The sequence below is a fragment of the Coturnix japonica genome, chromosome 3, assembly GCF_001577835.2.
Source record: "Coturnix japonica isolate 7356 chromosome 3, Coturnix japonica 2.1, whole genome shotgun sequence".
Lineage (NCBI taxonomy): Eukaryota > Metazoa > Chordata > Aves > Galliformes > Phasianidae > Coturnix > Coturnix japonica.
This window is the reverse complement of record NC_029518.1, coordinates 53,423,139-53,442,400: the sequence shown is the minus strand read 5'-3', so window position 1 is coordinate 53,442,400 and position 19,262 is coordinate 53,423,139. Positions and strand designations below refer to the sequence as shown.

The 19,262-nt window shown below is 37.9% G+C and overlaps 1 protein-coding gene across 17 annotated transcripts in view; it reads right to left on the bottom strand.

The window, feature by feature from the left end:
• PTPRK (protein tyrosine phosphatase receptor type K) overlaps nucleotides 1-19,262 on the bottom strand; it is a 389,675-nt gene that overhangs the window by 56,441 nt on the left and 313,972 nt on the right. For all 17 annotated transcript variants that reach the window (XM_015858520.2, XM_015858509.2, XM_015858508.2 and 14 more), the window contains exons 12-13: nucleotides 13,987-14,260; nucleotides 10,967-11,003 (exon numbers count right to left, since the gene is read on the bottom strand). In XM_015858520.2, coding sequence (XP_015714006.1) covers nucleotides 10,967-11,003; nucleotides 13,987-14,260 — 311 coding nt within the window. The remainder of the gene's footprint in view (nucleotides 1-10,966; nucleotides 11,004-13,986; nucleotides 14,261-19,262) is intronic.

Here is a 19,262-nt window from a genome sequence, read left to right as displayed (position 1 = left end):
TTGTTTGCAGAAGGGGATATTTGACACAGTCTGCAGAGAATGCAGGCACAGTTACTAAGGGCAATGAAGTGTGTTGGTGGAAACAGAATGTTTCTGTTTAATACACAACTCCCAACAAAAAAGTTGAAATACATCCTACTAAATCTAACACTAATAATAACAAAATATGTTCACAAAGAACACAGTGCTTTTGGAAGACACAGTGAAAAAGCCTCAGCACAAACATGAGAGCACGGATTCATATTTCATCTGCCTTAATCCAAAATATAGACACAAGTTTTCAAGGTTGTTTAACCAAATAAAAAAAAAAAATCATAGGAACATTAAGGGAAGGGACATTAAGAAATTGGATGGGACATTAAGAAACAAGTTCCAATCCCACTACCACAGGCAGGGCAACCAGCCTCCATATCTAATACTAGACCAGGCTGCACAGGGCCCCCAACCTCATCTTAAACATCTCTAGGGATGGAGTATCCACAACCTCTCTGGGCAGCCTGTTCTAGCACCTCACCACTCTCTTGGTAAAGAATTTTCCCCTGACATTTAATCTAAACCTTCCTTCCTTGAGCTTTAAACCATTCCCCATTGTCTTATCACTGTCTACCCTTGTAACAAGTTGATTCTCCTCCTTTTAAATACTGGAAGGCTGTAATCTCCTAGCAGCCTTCTCTTCTCCAGGCTGAACAAGCCTAGCTCCCTCAGCCTGTCTTCATAGAGGAGGTGCTCCAGACTTCTGATCACTTTCGTGTCCCTCCTCTAGACCCTCTCCAATTGCCCCACATCTTTCCTGTACTGGGGGTCCCAGACCTGGACACAGTACTCCAGATGGGGTCTCACAAGGACAGATTAGAGTGAAAATCACCTCCTTGTCCTTGCTGGCCACCCCTGTTCTGAAAGAGCCCAGGATACCATACCATTGGCCTTCTGAGCTGCAAGACCACATTGTTGGCTTTTATCCAGTTTTTCATCCACCAGGACCCCAAGCCCCTTCTCCACATGGCTACTCTCCAGTTCTTCTCCCAGTCTGTATATGTATCTGGGATTACTTTGACCCAAGTGCAAAACCTTGCACTTTGCTATGTTGAACCTCATTAGGTTCACATAGGCTCAGCTTTAGAGTTTGTCAAGGTCCCTCTCAATAGCATCCCTTCCATCTAACATGTAAATTGTACCACTCAGCTTGGTGTCAATGGTAAACTTGTTACTATTGATATAACTGATAAAGATGTTGAAGAGCATCAGTCCCAAGACAGATCCCTGTGGGACACCGCTTGTCACCAGCCTCCACCTGGACATAGGGCCATTCACCACAGTGTTTCTGTCTACGGATTTCTAATCAGTTCCTTATCCATTGAACAGTCCATCCCTCAAATCTGTATGTCTCCAATTTAGAGATAAGGATGTGAGGGACCACATCAAAGACCTTGCACAAGTGCAGGTAGATGACTTCAGTCTCCTTCCCAATGTCTAGTCTTAATGTCTTTAATGTCTTCCTCTGCATTGATGAGCACAAGATCCAGCAGCACTTCACCTCTTGTCACTCAATCCAATATTGAACCAGAAAGTTATCATCCATGGACAAAAAACACATTGCAGAACTGTAAATATCACAAGTTAGTCACCTCGTGCTTACAAGATACAGTTCTGTGTGTGTGTTTAAGATGATGGTATATTTTCTCACTTTGTTGTAGAACATCTGTTTAGATATTTAGTCAGGAGACAGACTGCATAGTTCTCAAAATTAATGATACACAAACACAACAGTAGAAAATGGGTAAAAGCACACCTCATTAAAATAAAATTAAAATCTAAGACAGCAGTCAGTTTCAAAGTGGAAAAAAGAAACCTATTTTAAATCTGTATTTAATCTCTGGTTGCAGGAATTTTCATTTATATTCTTGTCTTAAAACACTCTATACTGTAGCATAAATTGGTTCTAACTACCTTAAACACATCCAAAGAGGGAACAGCTACATCTTGAAAAGCAAGAGAAAAATTATCCTGCATTTTTTAATTTGCTTTTTAGCCTAACAAATGGGCAATGACAAGTATGTTACCTTCTTAACTCCACATACATTTCATAGGAAATTACACACTCAACGACTATTAAGTGGGTTTTGCAGAAAAATTGGATCAGTATAATTTCCATTAGCTGATATCTCTAAAGTTAATGTCTATGAACCATTTGGAATTAGAGTGTGGACACAGACACTATTTATCTTATTCTTACCAAAATACTGTTGAGAAAACTAGTAATTCAAATGTCTACTGCTGCTTCTGTGCCTGTTTTCCTGAATGCGTCAGCAGTCAGTCGTCAAATCTACAAGACCAACACTCTCAAACTTTACTTAAAATACAATTGAACTACGGTTTCTATGAAGAATGAGGGCTCTACGAAGCTTTTCTGTTCCTGACAGAAGATGGTCCAGAAGGTCTGGTGTAAAAATTGAGCTGGCCTTCCTGCAGTTGAACTTTTACAGGTCAGTCAATGGTGCTCCAAACACTGCAGCACTGTTCGCCTACTACGTTAGACTATGGATCTACTCAAACACCACAGACTTCCTCCTCCATCAAACCAAATCACTTTAGGTAAGCAAATGCTTATATTTGCCTGAAAACATTCATTGAATGAGTTACTAAAAAAACCACCCCAAGATCAAAGATTTGTATTCCCATCTCTTCTACAAATTTCATTGTCTATATTTCACCCCTACTACTCAAAAAGAGACATGGAGGAAATGGCAATTTTTGTCACTTGATTCTTTGCATATACAAATTGATTTCACTTTCTGAGTCTGAGAAACCTGCTCAGTTTGAATTCAATTTGTATTAGCTAGTAAAACTATTCGATTAACTAAACAGCATCATGGTTCAGAGCTTATGCAGAACAAGCACTTATTTTTTTAATATGAAGGCAACCAGATTATCAGCTTTCATGTTTGGACAAGCATATAATGAGATTCAATTTGCCCTCTCAGTCCCTAAACTGTCAGCTACTTATATTGAATGAGCATTCCTAAATTTCATCAAAAAGTTAAATAAAATTCGTAGGTTTTTAAATAGGTTGTGCCTGCTGCAGATAGCCACTACACATTCCATCTTAGCGTGTGACATGATCTAGGCTGGAAAGCATAAATGGTTGGTAACAGCATTGGAATCTTCCACCTTTAGATATCTCTTCCACAGATCAAGTGACAAACCAAAAATTTGATCTAATGCTGATGGTTAATATCTGATGGCTACTAATTAATAAATTCCTCAAAAGAGTAATCTGAAAAATCAGCTTTCCTATCTGTCACCAATAACACAATCTTCTGTAAAGATGTGAATAGAAATCATCATCCTTGAATACATTCAAGACTCCTTCTAGATATGCCACTGAGCAGATTATGAAGCCCCCAGTGCCCAGGATTCATGGTCCAGTATCTTAACAAGTTTTACAGCAGGATAAGGAATGGTAACCCTTTTCTTTGGATGTATAAAAGGAAGCAGTAAGGTAGATGAACACATGAATGTAAGCATCTACATCTGACTCCAATTAGTACCACAATGACTTCAAGTAGAATGAAAACTAGCTGACAAACTTACTAATTTTGAAATAACACCAAATAGTAAAACCTTCAGAACAAAATCTTTAAAAACTACTACAAGTAACACCTAATAACTGTAAGAAAACACCTTTATACCTGCATAAAATTATGACAGCATGTTAAGTTACCAGTCCTGATAAAATTTGTTAGAAAACTCTAGGGAATACAGCAGAGCAGATTCAAGACAGGTAAGACAGTCTTAACTGTGTGCCCCAGTGGCGCAGTAGTAGAAGTGCCGCGCTGCTACACAGGGGCTCGAATCCCGGGGGTTGGACTCGATGATCTCTAAGGTCCCTTCCAACCTGCACGAGACTGTGATACTGTGATACTGTAATTTAATCTGAGGTTTGCTTGACTATGTGTTTTTCACTGCAATAGGTCAATGAAAAAGGGAAAACATTTTAGACAATCCTGATGGAATACATAAAAACTAGGGTTCATGTTAAAACAATGCCCGTACTTGTGCAAACAACTGCTTTCTATATGTTGAGGCAATAATGTCACTTATGTTAACTGTACAATTTGCTTTCCCCCTCTCATATAGAAAAAGTCATCCCGTCGCTTTTGTTAAAAACAACATAGTAGTAAAAACTCCTTCAACAGTTCCTCCAAGTTCTCAATGATCTGCTTGCCCTCTCATTGCCTAATGGTTCAAACACTAAGATGCACAAACAGAAAACATGTTAAAAATGCATCTTCATATAATAGATTTACAAAAAAATATAATTTACATCTTCTGTATGTGTTCCTTTTAAATGACAGAGTCAGAAATACAATAGCACCAGCCATGCAAAGGCTGTGTTTATGATGCTTGTTTCCCATCAAAACATAAGGATTTGGCTTTATTGTCATGGAAAGCGACTCACTTTCATGATACTGCAGAGGGTACAGATGTAATCTCTTTCATCACCATATTCATGTATGCCACACAGCACCATTTTAATTTTATTTGCATGCTATGATGGTGTAAGTATCTATTCTCTGTCAGAGCAGAAAATCTTTGGATGTATGAAACTGCTGACAAATAAGTGAGCATTTGCCTTAAACTTGCCCATTTACCACCTCATTTTGCTACCTCTGAGGTTTCCCTTCATTTTAACTGCCTGTAGAAACTGGCTTTGGGCAAGTGGTTGCCCAACATGAGAACTAGCTGGTCTGTAATAAATAGACCCACCATAATCTAGCTTCAGCATCAACAGTTTGACAGCAGTTTAAGAGCACTGTGTCCGAGGTAACATCCTACAGTTTAACGGTAGCAATGGCCTGAAAGCAGTGCACTGGAAATGGTCTGGATGCTTGATGTAAAGACTGTATCTGGCCCGAGCTTTGTAGCCATATCAAGAGCAGCAACAAATAGCGCCTAATATGTGTTTACTTTTGTTTGAAACCAAATGTCTCTCATTTCAGACATGCTGCTTTAATGTCCTAAATACTACACAGGCTTTTGCTATTCCCTGCATGGCTTTTCTTTCTACTGTGCTGTTTTTAAAAAGTATGCTGCCGAAGTAGCAGAGCCATGTGCACACATTTCTGTAGCGTACTGTCGGTGTAGACTACTGCCTAAGGATATTTTCCACCACAGCAAGGTTAGAGCAGGATCTTGTTTTTCTCTATGCTAATGGACTGACCAAATCAGTTGGCAGAAGAGGTGGAATAGTCAATAATACGTTGTCCGCTTACATATATGTGAATAACTAATATTCAGTCATCAGCAAAGAACAAGTAACAAATGTCAGCAGATATGTGACCTTTGCTTTAATGTTCAGGTTAAATATTCTGTCATCTATACAGTATTGAATGTGGATACCTTTCCTGTTGACTCAACAAATACCAATCAGAAGAGTTGAGGGATGCAATATGTTTTGTGACTTTGACAGTGAAGGGTGATCAAGAACCCTCTTGTCACCACATCACTGTGAGAAACAAGAAATATTCTAAGTCCTTCCCAGACTGCTGAATTTGCACAAAAGCCCCAAGTTGCTTCCAAACCATTTACACTTTATATTTACCTGGCTACAAAAAAAACAGAATGCCTGTAGCTGCTCTCTGCTCTGATGGGCAGAAACCAAACTGCTTCTAGAAAGATTTTTCCTCCTGCAAAGCCCATCTGCACATCCTTCTGGTCAGGACTTTTTTCTAGAAATAGCCTGGTTATCATGCAGCTGCCCAAGAGTGGAAAGCACTTCATACTCCTGAACCCAAGAGCAATCATCTTCTTACAAAGCAGAAAAAGCATCATTCTCTGTATTTGAGTAATTTGGCAGCAGTTCCAATTAACCATACTGAGTTGCTCTGCAACACATTTGACAGTGTTTAGGAAGTGCTACTAAGCTTGGCAATGCTGTTCCTTGTTTCTAGGTGGCTAACTGTAGAACTTCATTTAGCACTCTGTCAGAGATGACAAGCAAATAGTTTAATAAACTGTTGTAATGTTCCTGCCAACAACATGGAATTACATTTCATTTAGCTAAAGGTGTTTGAATAGATAGTGAGAAACATAGTGGTAACTGATTTTAGGGCCATAAATGGCTTTCACAATCATCAGTGGCAACACTTCTGATCTAGATGTTGGTGGAGTTCCATCTTCTTTCTGTATCACTCTTTTCTAAGGAAAAGACCTGCTTGTTCTTCCTACCCAGATGCACTGTAAGCAGCTTTACTGCTCAGAAGTATTTTGCCTTGTACAGATGCATGAGTGAAATGGGGCCAATGAAAAAAGTCCTATGAAAAGATGACAGTTCACCTTCTCTAAACACTTGTAAAATTATGCCCACATTCACCTTAAGCAAGACACAAAGAGACATAAAAAACAATGAAAGAACATAAAAAAGGAAAGATAAAAAAAAACACTGCAACCCTGACAAGTAGTTTCTTTAAATGGTCATTTTAATGGTATATATATTATAAGAGAAATCAGAGATTTTTTTTTTTTAATTGAAGTTAGGAGTTTAATAATTTTTGTAGGAACAGTAAATTTCTACATATTCTTCAGAAGTGGATGCAAAACATTGACTGCTCCCAATATGAGTAATAATGAAGCAATACACATTACAGCTAAAAAGACCAAAGAAACCAGGAGCCACTAAAAAGAATATATGCTGAGATATTCTTCTTTCTCTTAGAGCAGCAAATGATATATCAACCATTTTCTAATGTTTGAATGTTAACTAGAAACACCTGTCTGAGGTCTCAAATTTCAAATGCTTATGCTTCGGTTCCTTCAAGGTTCCTAAGAATTCAATCTGCTTATAGTACCCTAGTAACCACAAAAAGTAACTTGTTAAGCACATATGACAAAAGCAATAATGCAACACCTTGGAATCACGGAAAGCTAATATTTATTATATCTTTGGGCTCAAAATTCTCTCATGCTGATTGCTGATTTTTAACATACCATAATAGTCTATTTCCTCTTATATAATTATTGATTAAAAACCAAAATGTTCAAAGACTAATTGAATTAACACAGGAATGTTTGCATGCAATAAATAGGTTCCCTGTGCAATGTATCTACAATAAATAAATAAATACATAAATAGTATCTAGGAAAGCTGTTAGATTTAGCCATTTTATTTATTGTACTTTTTTTGCTCTTTCAAAACTCAGGAATAGAAGCAAATTCTTGAATACTTAGGAAAGGGGACAGAAACTAGAAATTACTTCTGTTCCAAATTACTCTCAGAGGTAGAATATGTGGCTTAACTTTAGTTCAGGTACAAACTAATGAAGTTGGCTGGACACAAATATAATCGTATTATAGCTTATGTGTCTGGAAACCTGGAGGTGCCTCTCAGTTAACTGCTACAACTGCTTCCATCTTTGGAAGCAAGCAAGTAAAAATCTCTTTGTGAGACAACAACTATGGAAAGGATCACCAAAGTTTAAACACATTGATGTTTCTATTATGAATGAATGATAGGAAGGATGTGACTTTGGCACCATCAGCATTATTTCCTAGATTTAGATTGTCACTTAGGTCTCCAGAACTCATTAAGATGGTACAGCCAAAAGTCATTTTACAGGCATTGATCCAAACATAGAAACAGCACAGGCAGGAGCTTCATTTCATATACATTTAACATCTGATCATCTTCCCTCATTTGAGCATTAATCAGTAAAACATACATATATAAACATTCCACTACAGGAGGTGATTTGACTTTCACAAATTTCCCTGAGAGCAGAAACATCATCAGGAACAATTTCAGGGAAATAATTATGGTCTAGACAGACTTATGACTTCTGAAGACCTAATCCAAAGCACATTAATGTCAGCAAAAGACTCCCATTGACATCAACGGTCTTTGGATCAATCCCCAACTGCTATGGAAATTAATTCAGAGCAATAATGAGGGTGAACTAAATGCACACTTGCAGTTGAAATGTTACCACCCAGACCTTTTTATTTCTCAAATCAGATTAAAAAGTAATTTTCTGCTATTTCACAATTACTTCCAGATGCGCATCATCTCAAATAGCATTTTCATCCATCTGTATGAACCAAATGTGCTGAGAGACAGAGAGGTTCTATGCTGCCTGAACTAGTAATACAAATGTAAACCAAAAAGTAAAAGAATTTTGAAGGTGATGAAATTCATGTTTTAAATACAGAGTGATAAAACTTGGTCTATATTTATCACTCCTACATACTTTGGAATAGAGCTGACAATCCCACCACTTCTTTACGACTATGGTAGATTTCTTCTAATTATTTTCTTTTCTCTAGTCTTCTAAACTAAACAAACTAATACACATAAATCAGTGTTAGCCTCAAACTTGGCAGCCTAAAAACTGTCAGAAATGTCAACTTCATATTTCCTCTGCTTAATAACAGCTCTGCTGACCCTCTGTTCTCTTAAATGTCTATTTACATGCTAAATAATTTGAAGCATCACTGTTCTATGACCACGTTAATCTAGTTTCATTCTGTTAACAGTTGATAAAATTTTAGATTGTAAAATCCCATGTAATGTGTTAGTGGAAACCCATTCAAATTTTTACATGCTCAAACTCAACTCTAAAATAGTACTGATCAGTCATCAACATTATGTGTTACTCTCAAGTGCCTGTCATGGAAATGGTGCATCTTGCATTCATTCCTATAGCAGCAGTTTGGTTAGGCAGGTTTAGTTACAGAATCACAGAATTATCAAGGTTGGAAAAGACCTAAAAGATCATCCAGTCCAACCATCACCAATACTTCCCAGCTAAATCATATCCCTCAACACAACATCCAAACGTTTCTTGAATACTCCCATGGTTGGTGACTCCACCACCTCCCTGGGCAGTGCATTCCAGTGCCTGACTACCCTTTCCGAGAAGTAATACCTTATATTCACTGTGACATGAGCATGGGTTGAACTCTACCTAACCAAATTATTTTCAGTAAGTCTGAGAATTTTACACCAGAAATTAAATGCAACACATTTTTCTGAGCGATGCAACATTCCTCATCTCTTAATAATTGACCTGTTACCTTAGTCTCTGTACTTCAGAAACCAAAATTTATATTTTCTTTGGTTACTACATGCATGGAAAAACAGATCATAAGTGACTGGATACCAACCAGATTTGAAAAATAATGAAGTACAGAACAACTTTTTAAAATAAAATATTGATGGTGATTACAAAAGAGATCTGTGTGGGATCTTTAAGGTATTTTCCAACCTGAGCATTTCTACATTAGTTCATTTTCTGGGCCATCCTTGTAATAGAAATGGTGATTTAGATATGTTACACAAAACACCTGCACCAAAAGGAGTTGTTTTTAACATGATTTCCTTAAGAAACAAAGCTTTCATACACTCTCACCACATCAAATAACTTAAGATTCTTTTGGTCAATTCAGTCCAATCTGCAAAATGGCAAAAGTCACAAAATCATCAAATTCTTAGAAACTTCATGAAAACAGGTGCCCAGATATAGAGGAAATCCCATATTATCCTAAATCAGGAAATGCCCTGGAGAAAACTTTTCAAAATGTTGCTGTTTCAATATTTTCTTCCCCCCAAAAAAACCAAACAAAACAAAAATACTGAACAAACAAACAAACAAATCAGTGTTTTAATAGTCCAGACACCAGAAAGCCCCTCAACTTATTCTAAAAATATTTTTCAAGATATTTCCCAAAGCAGCAAAATACTTTCGTAATGATTTGACAACATCTTCTGGACAAGCTCACACTTTAGTACATTTAGTTATCAGAAATGTATAAGATCAGTGCCCCTGCAAGACACAGTTTGGAAAAGTATGAGAACTTCAATTTAAATGTGCTGACTTTCATCAGTTTGACACCAGTAGATAAACTATTTAATCAGTTCATAGAGGTAGAAGGCAAATCTTGGGAATTATATGTGCAAACCCTTTATGCATTAAAAAGGTTTGATGAAAGCATCACAAAATTTTGAGAAGTACATTTTAATTTTTAGTTTCTCATGAAAACTCTTTGTTACTACCAACTCATTAGAGCTATAAGCTTTTAATTGGAACAAGTTTTAGATTGAAAGAAGCACTAGAAAAGATGGTGCTGACGTGCCACAGAAGTACTTTAAATGCCTGCTTGCTTATATTTAAAGTTGCTTTTGCAGTGCATATAGATATGCAATTAGTCAGTGTAAGCATTGCTGGGCCTTTGCAGAGTACTGTGCTTCAGCATTTGTTAGGTTTTCTCTTGTTCGTGCTGCTTTCAAACAACTATCAAGTTGTCTCAAACAAGCAATCACAACAAATAGCTATGTAAACACACTCAAAGCAAGAGATAACAATAAGCAGAACGATTAAGTCCTCATTTGAAGATGAAACTGTGTTTTTGAGTGAGCAGTATGTGATTAACCTGCTGGATGTGAGGTCAATACAATTTATTCTCAGAGCTATGCAGTCAGTTCAAGCCTTGGGCCACACTTGTTAATAAGCATACAAGCTTTCCTCAAATCAGCCCTCCCCTAAGCCTATCTAACTCTGTGATTTACTTATGAAAATTAACTACTGCGTCCTTCATTTAAATGAAGGAAATAATCTCCCATTGTCATTGGTTGCAAATAATTGTTAGCATAATGGATGGTTTAACCAAGTCTTCTTACTAGTCTTCAGCCCATCTATCTGCTGCCTGCAATGCTCCAGTTGCCTAAAAGCCGATCTTGAAAGTCACAGATGGAAGGAAAAAGAAAAAAAAGTGCCCTGAATTTGTCTAATTTTGCTGCTAGAACAGCACCCTCTTGGTGCAATACAAAAGAATAAAAAGCAGTAGCCTATTACTTTTTAAGAAAAGCAAGTGGTTCAAAATACAGAGATGGTACTGGCTTTGGTTCAATCATTTAACAAAAACTCCACATTTCATTAAAAAGCTATTGTGTCCGGGGGGACAAACTTCTTACCTTTGGTAGCTATTCGAACACACTGAGTTTTGGTTTCCTGTTGAGAAGGGAAAATTAAAGAAAAAAGTCAGAGCAGGTTTCTTTTTCTTGTCCTCCCTACACCATAAATTATTCCTAAACCTGCCGATCAGCTGAGGACACTGAATCAGGTGGCTGAGGGCTTTGGTCTTAGTAGGGGAGAAGGCTGAGTCATTTTGGCTTTACAGAAAGAACAAGATGGATAAAACCTGCCTAGACACAGAACTGTGCTGTCCATGATAATGAAGGGGAGAGAAGGTGCAGGAAAGCCCAGATGTAGGAAAATTACAGATTATTCAAATAAAATTGAAATCATGCCATGAGAATCCAGTGTGAGGTTACAGTGGAAAAAAAAGGGGAGAATTGCTAGTCATAATTATTTCATGGCACAGAAATACAGCAACAAGGTACATTTGTTCAGCACCATGCCCAAACTAATTGTCTTGCTGCATAAAGGCATGCTCAGAGACACCTGAAGCATACCGTTACATTCTCTCCTTCATGCTTCTGAGGATGGAATTAGCAGGAAGGAAGCACAGGTATCCATTCACATATGACATACTTGAACTACAACCTATATGATCTACCCAGGAAAGACAGTGATTTGATATGCTTCATTCACATGCATTTGTAGAGATAATTTTTATGTAGTTTATTACTTTTTTTCCCTTCAGAAATTTGGTCAGCAATTGAAGCAATTAAACAGATAAATGACTTGGGCAAGCACACTTCAGACAACTTGAACAAATAAGAGTCATCCATAAAGGTGTTTTCTGATCCTTTTGCAAAATGTGTAGTAATTTTAGAGGAAAACACACTGAAATAGCGTAAGGTGAGAGGATGCAGCTGCTGCTATATTACATCATCCTAAATTATATTATATGATTAGAAAATATCTTAATGACAGCTTTGTTTTATGACATGTACTCCATGTAATCCTGCCAGCACCAGCACTGCCTCCTCAGTGGATCCTCTGGGCTCTTTCTCCTCCTGCAGGTCCCAGAGTAACTTTTGAAAACACAGTACGTAAAGAATGAGCCAAGTCATGTGGTGAGGGTGCTCCATAAATACTTTTCAATCTAAATGAAAGCTCCATGAAGGTTTCCATGAACAAATTTTACCTTACTAGTATTGTCCCCAGTGACTGGATTTACTGGTTTACCCTTGTTCAAAACATCTGTGAACATCAGTGTAGCCCTCATCCCACTCCCACAGTTTATTTCAGAACACACTATACATTCTGTTGACTGTTTTGGTGATCCTCCTGGTTTACAGTAAAGCACCTGTTTAAATATTCTGTAGCCCAGAGGTTGTATTTCAACCACTAAATCTATGCCCAGGCAGAATGAAGTACAACCCCAGCTTCTAAAACATCCCTCCAAATCTCTCTAGGAACAGAAACCTGATCCTAAGTCTTAAATCATACCAGGGAAAACCATTTTAGTATTAAACCCACTCACAAACTGAAGTCTGAGGTTCAAGTAAAATGTAATTTGTTTTTCCCTTATCTTCCACTTGTCCATCAAAACGTAAACACCAAGACAAAGTTTTATTTATATAGTTAATATTTTTTTGTTCTTTCTTGGAGTTATTTCTTGGGGAAATTAAATGAATTTCTTCATTATTTAGTTTGCTGGAAGCCAACAACAGCAATGGGAATTGCACATTAATGGAAGGGAAATAGAAATGTGTAACTAGCAGTTACTTTTTATTTTGTATTGTTTACTTCCTAGAGTTTTACAGATGAAAATCAGACAGAATAGTCACTGCCATCAGAGAAAGCTTTCCGTTTTCAAACAGCTCCAGTAAACAGTCTCTGCTTTTTCCTCATTCTGTCTTGATGCAAGTGGTTTTCATAACTAGAGGTAGAAAGCGAGACTGCCTTCAAAAGGTGCCCCTTTGCTAACTATGTTTTTTTTTTATCACAGCAGAGACCCCAAAGGAAAGAAACACATGGCTCATGCTCCTTTCCTGGTCCTGGTGAGCACCAGCTGCTGTCAATCTTGCTATCAGGCAGCTCCTTCCTGGGTTGCCTGGATACTTCTTGTGGAGTCTTACAGCAGAGTCCTCTAGTTTTCTAAACGAAAGACTGAAAATCTAAATTGTTAATTGTTTGAAGTTTCTGTGCCTACTACCTTTACCCTTATTTTCCTTTGCAAGAGAAAAAACAATTCGGGAGCAAGAGCCTGGGGCCTGCAGAGCCATGGTATTTCTCCCACCTGGAGTCCACTGTGATGTTTAACTTCCTGCCGCTTTTTTCTCTTTCATATGCACAGAGCCAGCCACAGTGCTCAGCTACAGGGCTAAAAAGGAAGCACTGGGGAGGTAATGAAGTTGACTGACAGCCACACTTTGAATGCTGCACAGCAGTTGAACAATCCTGAAGCAGACCTTGCCATAAGGGTTCTCAGAAACACACCATGGGCCTGAAGTTACTTTTGCTCAAGCCAATTTTTTATACTTTTTATTTGATACCCTCCACAAGTTTACAACTGTTCATCAGCCTGCTGAGCAGCCTGATTCTGTTTATCCTGCAGTAATAAGTGTCACAGTCATGACAGTTGGGGAAAGGACAGGGGATACCATTTACCAAGAAGACAGAGAAAAAGCACTCATAATATTACACTTGGACAATTACTGTTTATATAATATAGTATATTAATTTATAGTATATCATATATACTATATACTATTAGTATATCATATTATAAATAAAATAGTTACTAATGTGTACTAATAGTTACTAATAGTTACATGTTACTAATATGCATATTAGTATGCATATTAGTAATATTGCTGCTAGTATTATATCTACTATATTACATATAATACATAAATATATAGTATACAATCTATACTATATTTTAGTATATTATGTTATATACAAAATATATATTACTAATAGACAAGTTAGTAATTCAGTTATTTATTTTATTTTATTATATGAATACATTATATGTGCTATACTCCTCTTCCAGGAGCAAGGTATGGTTGGCACTCACCTTCTCAACACTGCTCATGGCCTGGAAATATATGTTGTAGCCTTTGCGAGGAGCCAGTGGTGGATTCCAGAAACCCTGGTAGGTCCTGTTATCACCCACGGTGAAAGGGGCAGGCTCAGGTAGGTTTCCAGGGGGCAGCTCAGCAGCAAAGTAATATGGCGATCCTCCACTGAGAGCTGTCTGGTAGGTGACAGGGATTTGGTAGCATTCCATGGCACCTGTCTCTCTCTTTGTTCGGTGTGGGTGCAGCTCCTCAACTACAATCTGGTAGGCACTAAAGAAACAGAGGAAAAAAGTGTACCTTTAAAGTCACCTGCTATGGCCAAGTGTCTAGTAAAAATGTTAACCTGACTGCTTTGCATAAACTTCACCACCCTCCCCCACCATTCCCCCAGAAAAAAAGAAGAAAAAAAAAAAAAGAAAAGAAAAAGAAAGAGAAAAAAAACAGGGGAAAAAAAGGCAAAAAAAGACAGTGAATGTATGGACACAGAGAAGACACAGAAGCCTGAAGTATAGCAAAGCTGTCTAATTCAGCCATTGAAAGATGCAGCATCTATCCTTCCAGGAACAACAACAATACAAGTATCTCTACACAATCCTCTAACAATGATTTTTTTTTTTCCCTTCTGAATAAACACAGGAATTAATCTGACTTTAAACTAGATTAAACTCTTCATCCGATAATCAGAAACATCTGAAGTTAGCATTTTCCTTTGCAAGGATATTACAGAAAGCTCAGCTTCAAGGCCCAACATAATGACTGCCTCCAGGCTGTGCTTGAAACACCAATTTGCAGTTGTCATATCATTAGAGACAGAATGTGCTGACAGGCTTCTCCACCTCTTGACCTTGCCGTGGCTTCTATCTTGGCTCAGAGCTATGCACATCTAAAGTACAAGTGACATGCCATAATGCAGGCACAGATGGACAGAAATCTGTCCATTCCACCAAGATAGACTGCCTCATTCCTCTACAGTTGTCAATGATAAAACGTTAGAAACTGCTGAAGCAGATGGCATTCGGCCTATTAAATCACCATCCCAGCCCCCCAGTACCTATCTTGAAATGGTCTGTGGGTTGGTCACTTTTCAAAATCACCTTCTCAAAATAGAACAGGTAATTATAATTCTTCTCTCTCCTTCAGGGGAACTACCTAACTGCAGTATGCTACCAACTCATTATCATCTCTCCCAGCTCTGCAGAAGCAGAGCTCGGTACACAGAGCTTGTGTACTGAGAATAGGAAGCAATTTTTCAGTTCATAAGAAAGAAAAAAACCAACCGTTTGCATTCTAAGAAATGAATGAACAGGCATATGTGTATGTATACAATATATAAACACACAGTTAAACTCTCATCTGCATGTAGATACATGAGAGGATACATGAAAGACCTTCTTGCAAACATTCACCTTGTTATCAAGATTAATAAAATAAATACATCTAAGAACACAGAACACAGATGAGACCTGAAGCAACTCAACTAAACGAATATAATTTTCTGTTTTGGTTTCGTTTTAAAGATTTCAAAACAGAAAAACTGAAATTGAAGGGAGTTCTGGAAACTTCACTGCATTGCTGCAGGGACTCCAAAAGGCAAAGACAAAGGCAAGACAATCCTCATTTTTTTCAGAACTTATGGGGCAACATTAAATTATTTTGTCAATTTTCTTTGCTACTAGTGCCCAGAAAACCTAATAACTGTAGTGGCAGAGATGAAGTGTGATACTGGAGAGTGGAATAAATGAGAGAGAAAAAATAAGAAACTAGTCCAAAGAGCTATCCTCTTTGGAAAGAGTTTCTGGCAGTACTTTCCTGCAACATTGTAGGCTAACAAGACACACAGGAATATAACCATTTACCTCTGGGCCCTTGGTGATGCCATCTGTTAAAACCCATTTACAAATGCTCTGGTGGTTCCAAAGCAACATTCTATGTACGATACGTTACTCTGCATTCTCATAACAGAACAGACACTCCACTGTAAGATGCAAAGAAATAAGCCAGAGCTGAATTTGCATAATGAAAGCGGAGTTCATGCTGGCTGCAAAGGCATAAGGAATCAAGGTTTAAACGACAGTTTAAAGGTAACACACATTGCTTGTCCACAGATTTTTTTTTAATTTTTTTTTTACTAGCCCTAAACAGGTGAGGAGCCCCTCAGCTGACAATCTGCATGAAGATATTATTTTGCAGATCAAAAACCTTTTTCTTTACTGAAGAAAACCTGTAGAATCCCTCTCTATCAACCAACCTGACAAAGGGTAAATTAAGATGCCCCTACCAAGAGACCTTTCTTTTTAACCCTCTCCAAAAACCCCAGCTCAAATAGGTATTGCAGTGGTAAATGTGTTATTTGTATTCACAGGCATTAGTATCAGTTAGAAAATTCTGGGCATCTAGTGAAGACACAGCATCCTTTGCTTAGACAGGTGCCAGACTAAACAACAGCCCAAGTTACAACCTGAGCCTAGCTTGACTGACAGCTATGTTTTAGCTGCTTCCTGTAGTGGCACACTTGATCAACTTTGTTGCGTAATGAAAACGACCTATTTTTGCATATGGACGTATTGGGAATATAGTCCCAAATCACAGAAAATAAATCTCATTGTTAAAAAGTTGTCTACACTGATTCTGATCTATGCTCTCTGTAAAACTCATTTGAAGCAGGATTTGAAAGAAGGATGTACAGGAGATTGTTTTGCTGATGGTCAGTCAGAATGATCCTTTAGAAAAACTACACTGGTAAATCATGTCTTTAAATGAATCACTGAAGCACCACTGATGCTACCGACTAGAATCTAATCCACCAGTCTGATGGCAAAACAGTATTCTTCACAGAGAGCCTGAACCCCCCAAAGCCCTGTCTTTCTAGTATGCAATTTGATTTAAACCTTAAGAAGATCATAAAACAAGCTACAATAGATTAAATGATAACACCTGAAGAGGTAGATATGATTAGAGTCACATTTACAACTGTGATGACTATGGCATGTAGTGCCTTAAAGAAAAGACTGATAGCCACCTGGAAATTTCAGTTGGGTTAAGGAACATCTGTTTCTTGGAGGCTGTGCTGATAGAGAAGCAGAGGTACAACAACACATGATCTTAGTATAATTCATTTTGTAAGAGTACCAGAGTGTAAGCTTTTCTTTCTCTATAATTTTATTCATTCATGCATTTATTATTATTATTTAACATGGGCCCACTGCTATTAAATAAACGGATCGTTTGATAGCCTGCAGCTCCAGGGATTAGAGAGCTGGGTGCAAACAAAACCTTTAAAAAAACAGCTGTATCCTTCAGTGTCAGGCTGAAGAGCAGCATTAGAGTCCCTGCTCTACTCAATCACAGCTGCAGGCACAGTGATGAATTTTTGCCATCTACCTGGTAACACTCATTATGACAGCAAGACAGGCTTATAGTAGAAAAACAACCGCAGTGTGGATGGAATGAGGCTTCAGTAAAAATGGTCAAAATGTTTAGTGAAATGCACTGAAATGAGTTCTGAATTTGTGAGCTACATTTCTCTCTCCTTTTAAGAAGCTGCTGGAAAAAACAAACAAACAAACAACCCTGATTGCTATAAACAGGGAAGGAACAATGTCTTATGGATTTTCCTGGAGAATGTTCCTCATTCGGAATAAAGAATAAAACAGCTATTTAAGAATAAAGCTCAGCTTCCTGGTTACAGTGGAGGATTTATTCTGTGTGTCTCCTGATATTACAAATGTAATGCAATTTCCCAGGTATTCAAATCAATTAAAGTTGAGAGGGAAGATGGGAGACTGGAAGAAAGTTGCATTCTTTTTTGAGAATATACTCAAATAATAGTTACAAATACTCTATTCAGCTATCCCTATCAAACTATTAACTTTTAATACACAGATCCTTTGCATCCCCCTCATAGGCCAGGATGACAACCGCATGCCATGGGACTGAGGGTACTGTAAGGGAAATTGACAGAATAAGTCAGAGGCACTATGGTGTGGGTTTCTTTGGTAGTGACTTACTTGGCTTACAGAGAAGCAGAGCACCCTGAGTGCATATAATCCTTTGGCCACACCCCATCATGCTACCAGGTCATGAAAGAAAACCCCCAGGAGAGAATCCTGGGATGAGAGACTGACCTCCCTGAGGGTAAGCAATAGGACTAAATGTGGGAGTCTCCTGTTGCACGCACAAACATGATGCAGAACAGTCTGTGTAGATGGGCACCACTACAATCAGCAGATCCCAGATGTGCTTTTAGATATGCTCTGGGCAAAAGTACTTATTGGTTCCTCAAGGAACCAGGTGCAAGACTGGAAAGACTTGAGAGGTATCATGTTTTCAGAGAGGTACAGAATTGCACACAGCCAGCAACAGGATACCAGGAAAGCTCTAAAAAGCACATGCAGAGGTGCGTAGTGACTTTAAGCACTTGGGTACCTTGAGAGTGTTTTCAGATCTCAGGTCTGGTTTCCACTGCATCAGTTTGACACAAACCCTGCCTTAGGAAGCTAAGTCCTGTACACATTATTATTCCTCACCCTGAACAAAAATCCTAGGTTTGCTTGAGGGCAATCTTTCAGAAACTTCAGATGTATGAGGTTGCAATTTTATTTACATCAATATCTCCTACAGAGGAAACTAATTTGGATGATCTTCTATAACACAATTAAATAACTATATTATATTGATCATAAGGTGTGATAAGGATATAAAAATGCTTATGGGCATGTGACTCACCCACACAATATCCAAGTAAGACAAACATTCCTCTTAACAGAAACAGATTCATAGGGTTCAGGCATGTTACTGGACACCAGCTGAACCACAGTAATTGACATTGCAACACAGAACAAAATGTATTAGCCCGCGTTTCTTCAAATGTCACAAGGGTAAGAGCATGAAAAGGTTCTGATGCTCAGTAGCTAATTAACCCCCAATTACTTGGCTCTATCCCTGAATCTTCCTGATGCAGTCATATCAGTAAAACACAAATGGAATCAAATAATACCAAAAAATTTTTCACTAACAAGTAGAAGAAAAAAAGTGGGATGTGGACTAATCTTTGCAAACAGAATTAAATTATCTCTCAAAAGAGAGCAGAAAGACCCCTGAAGTTAACATAAATGACATATTTTAATATGATTATGGGACATGCCAAATAAAATTTAATAGCTTGCTACATGATTTCTACTAGGAAGCACTCTGAGGGAAAAAAAGGTCAAAGAGTTTGTATTCATCAGTATTTTTCTCCCATTTCCTCTGAGCTTTCAATTTTCCAATCATA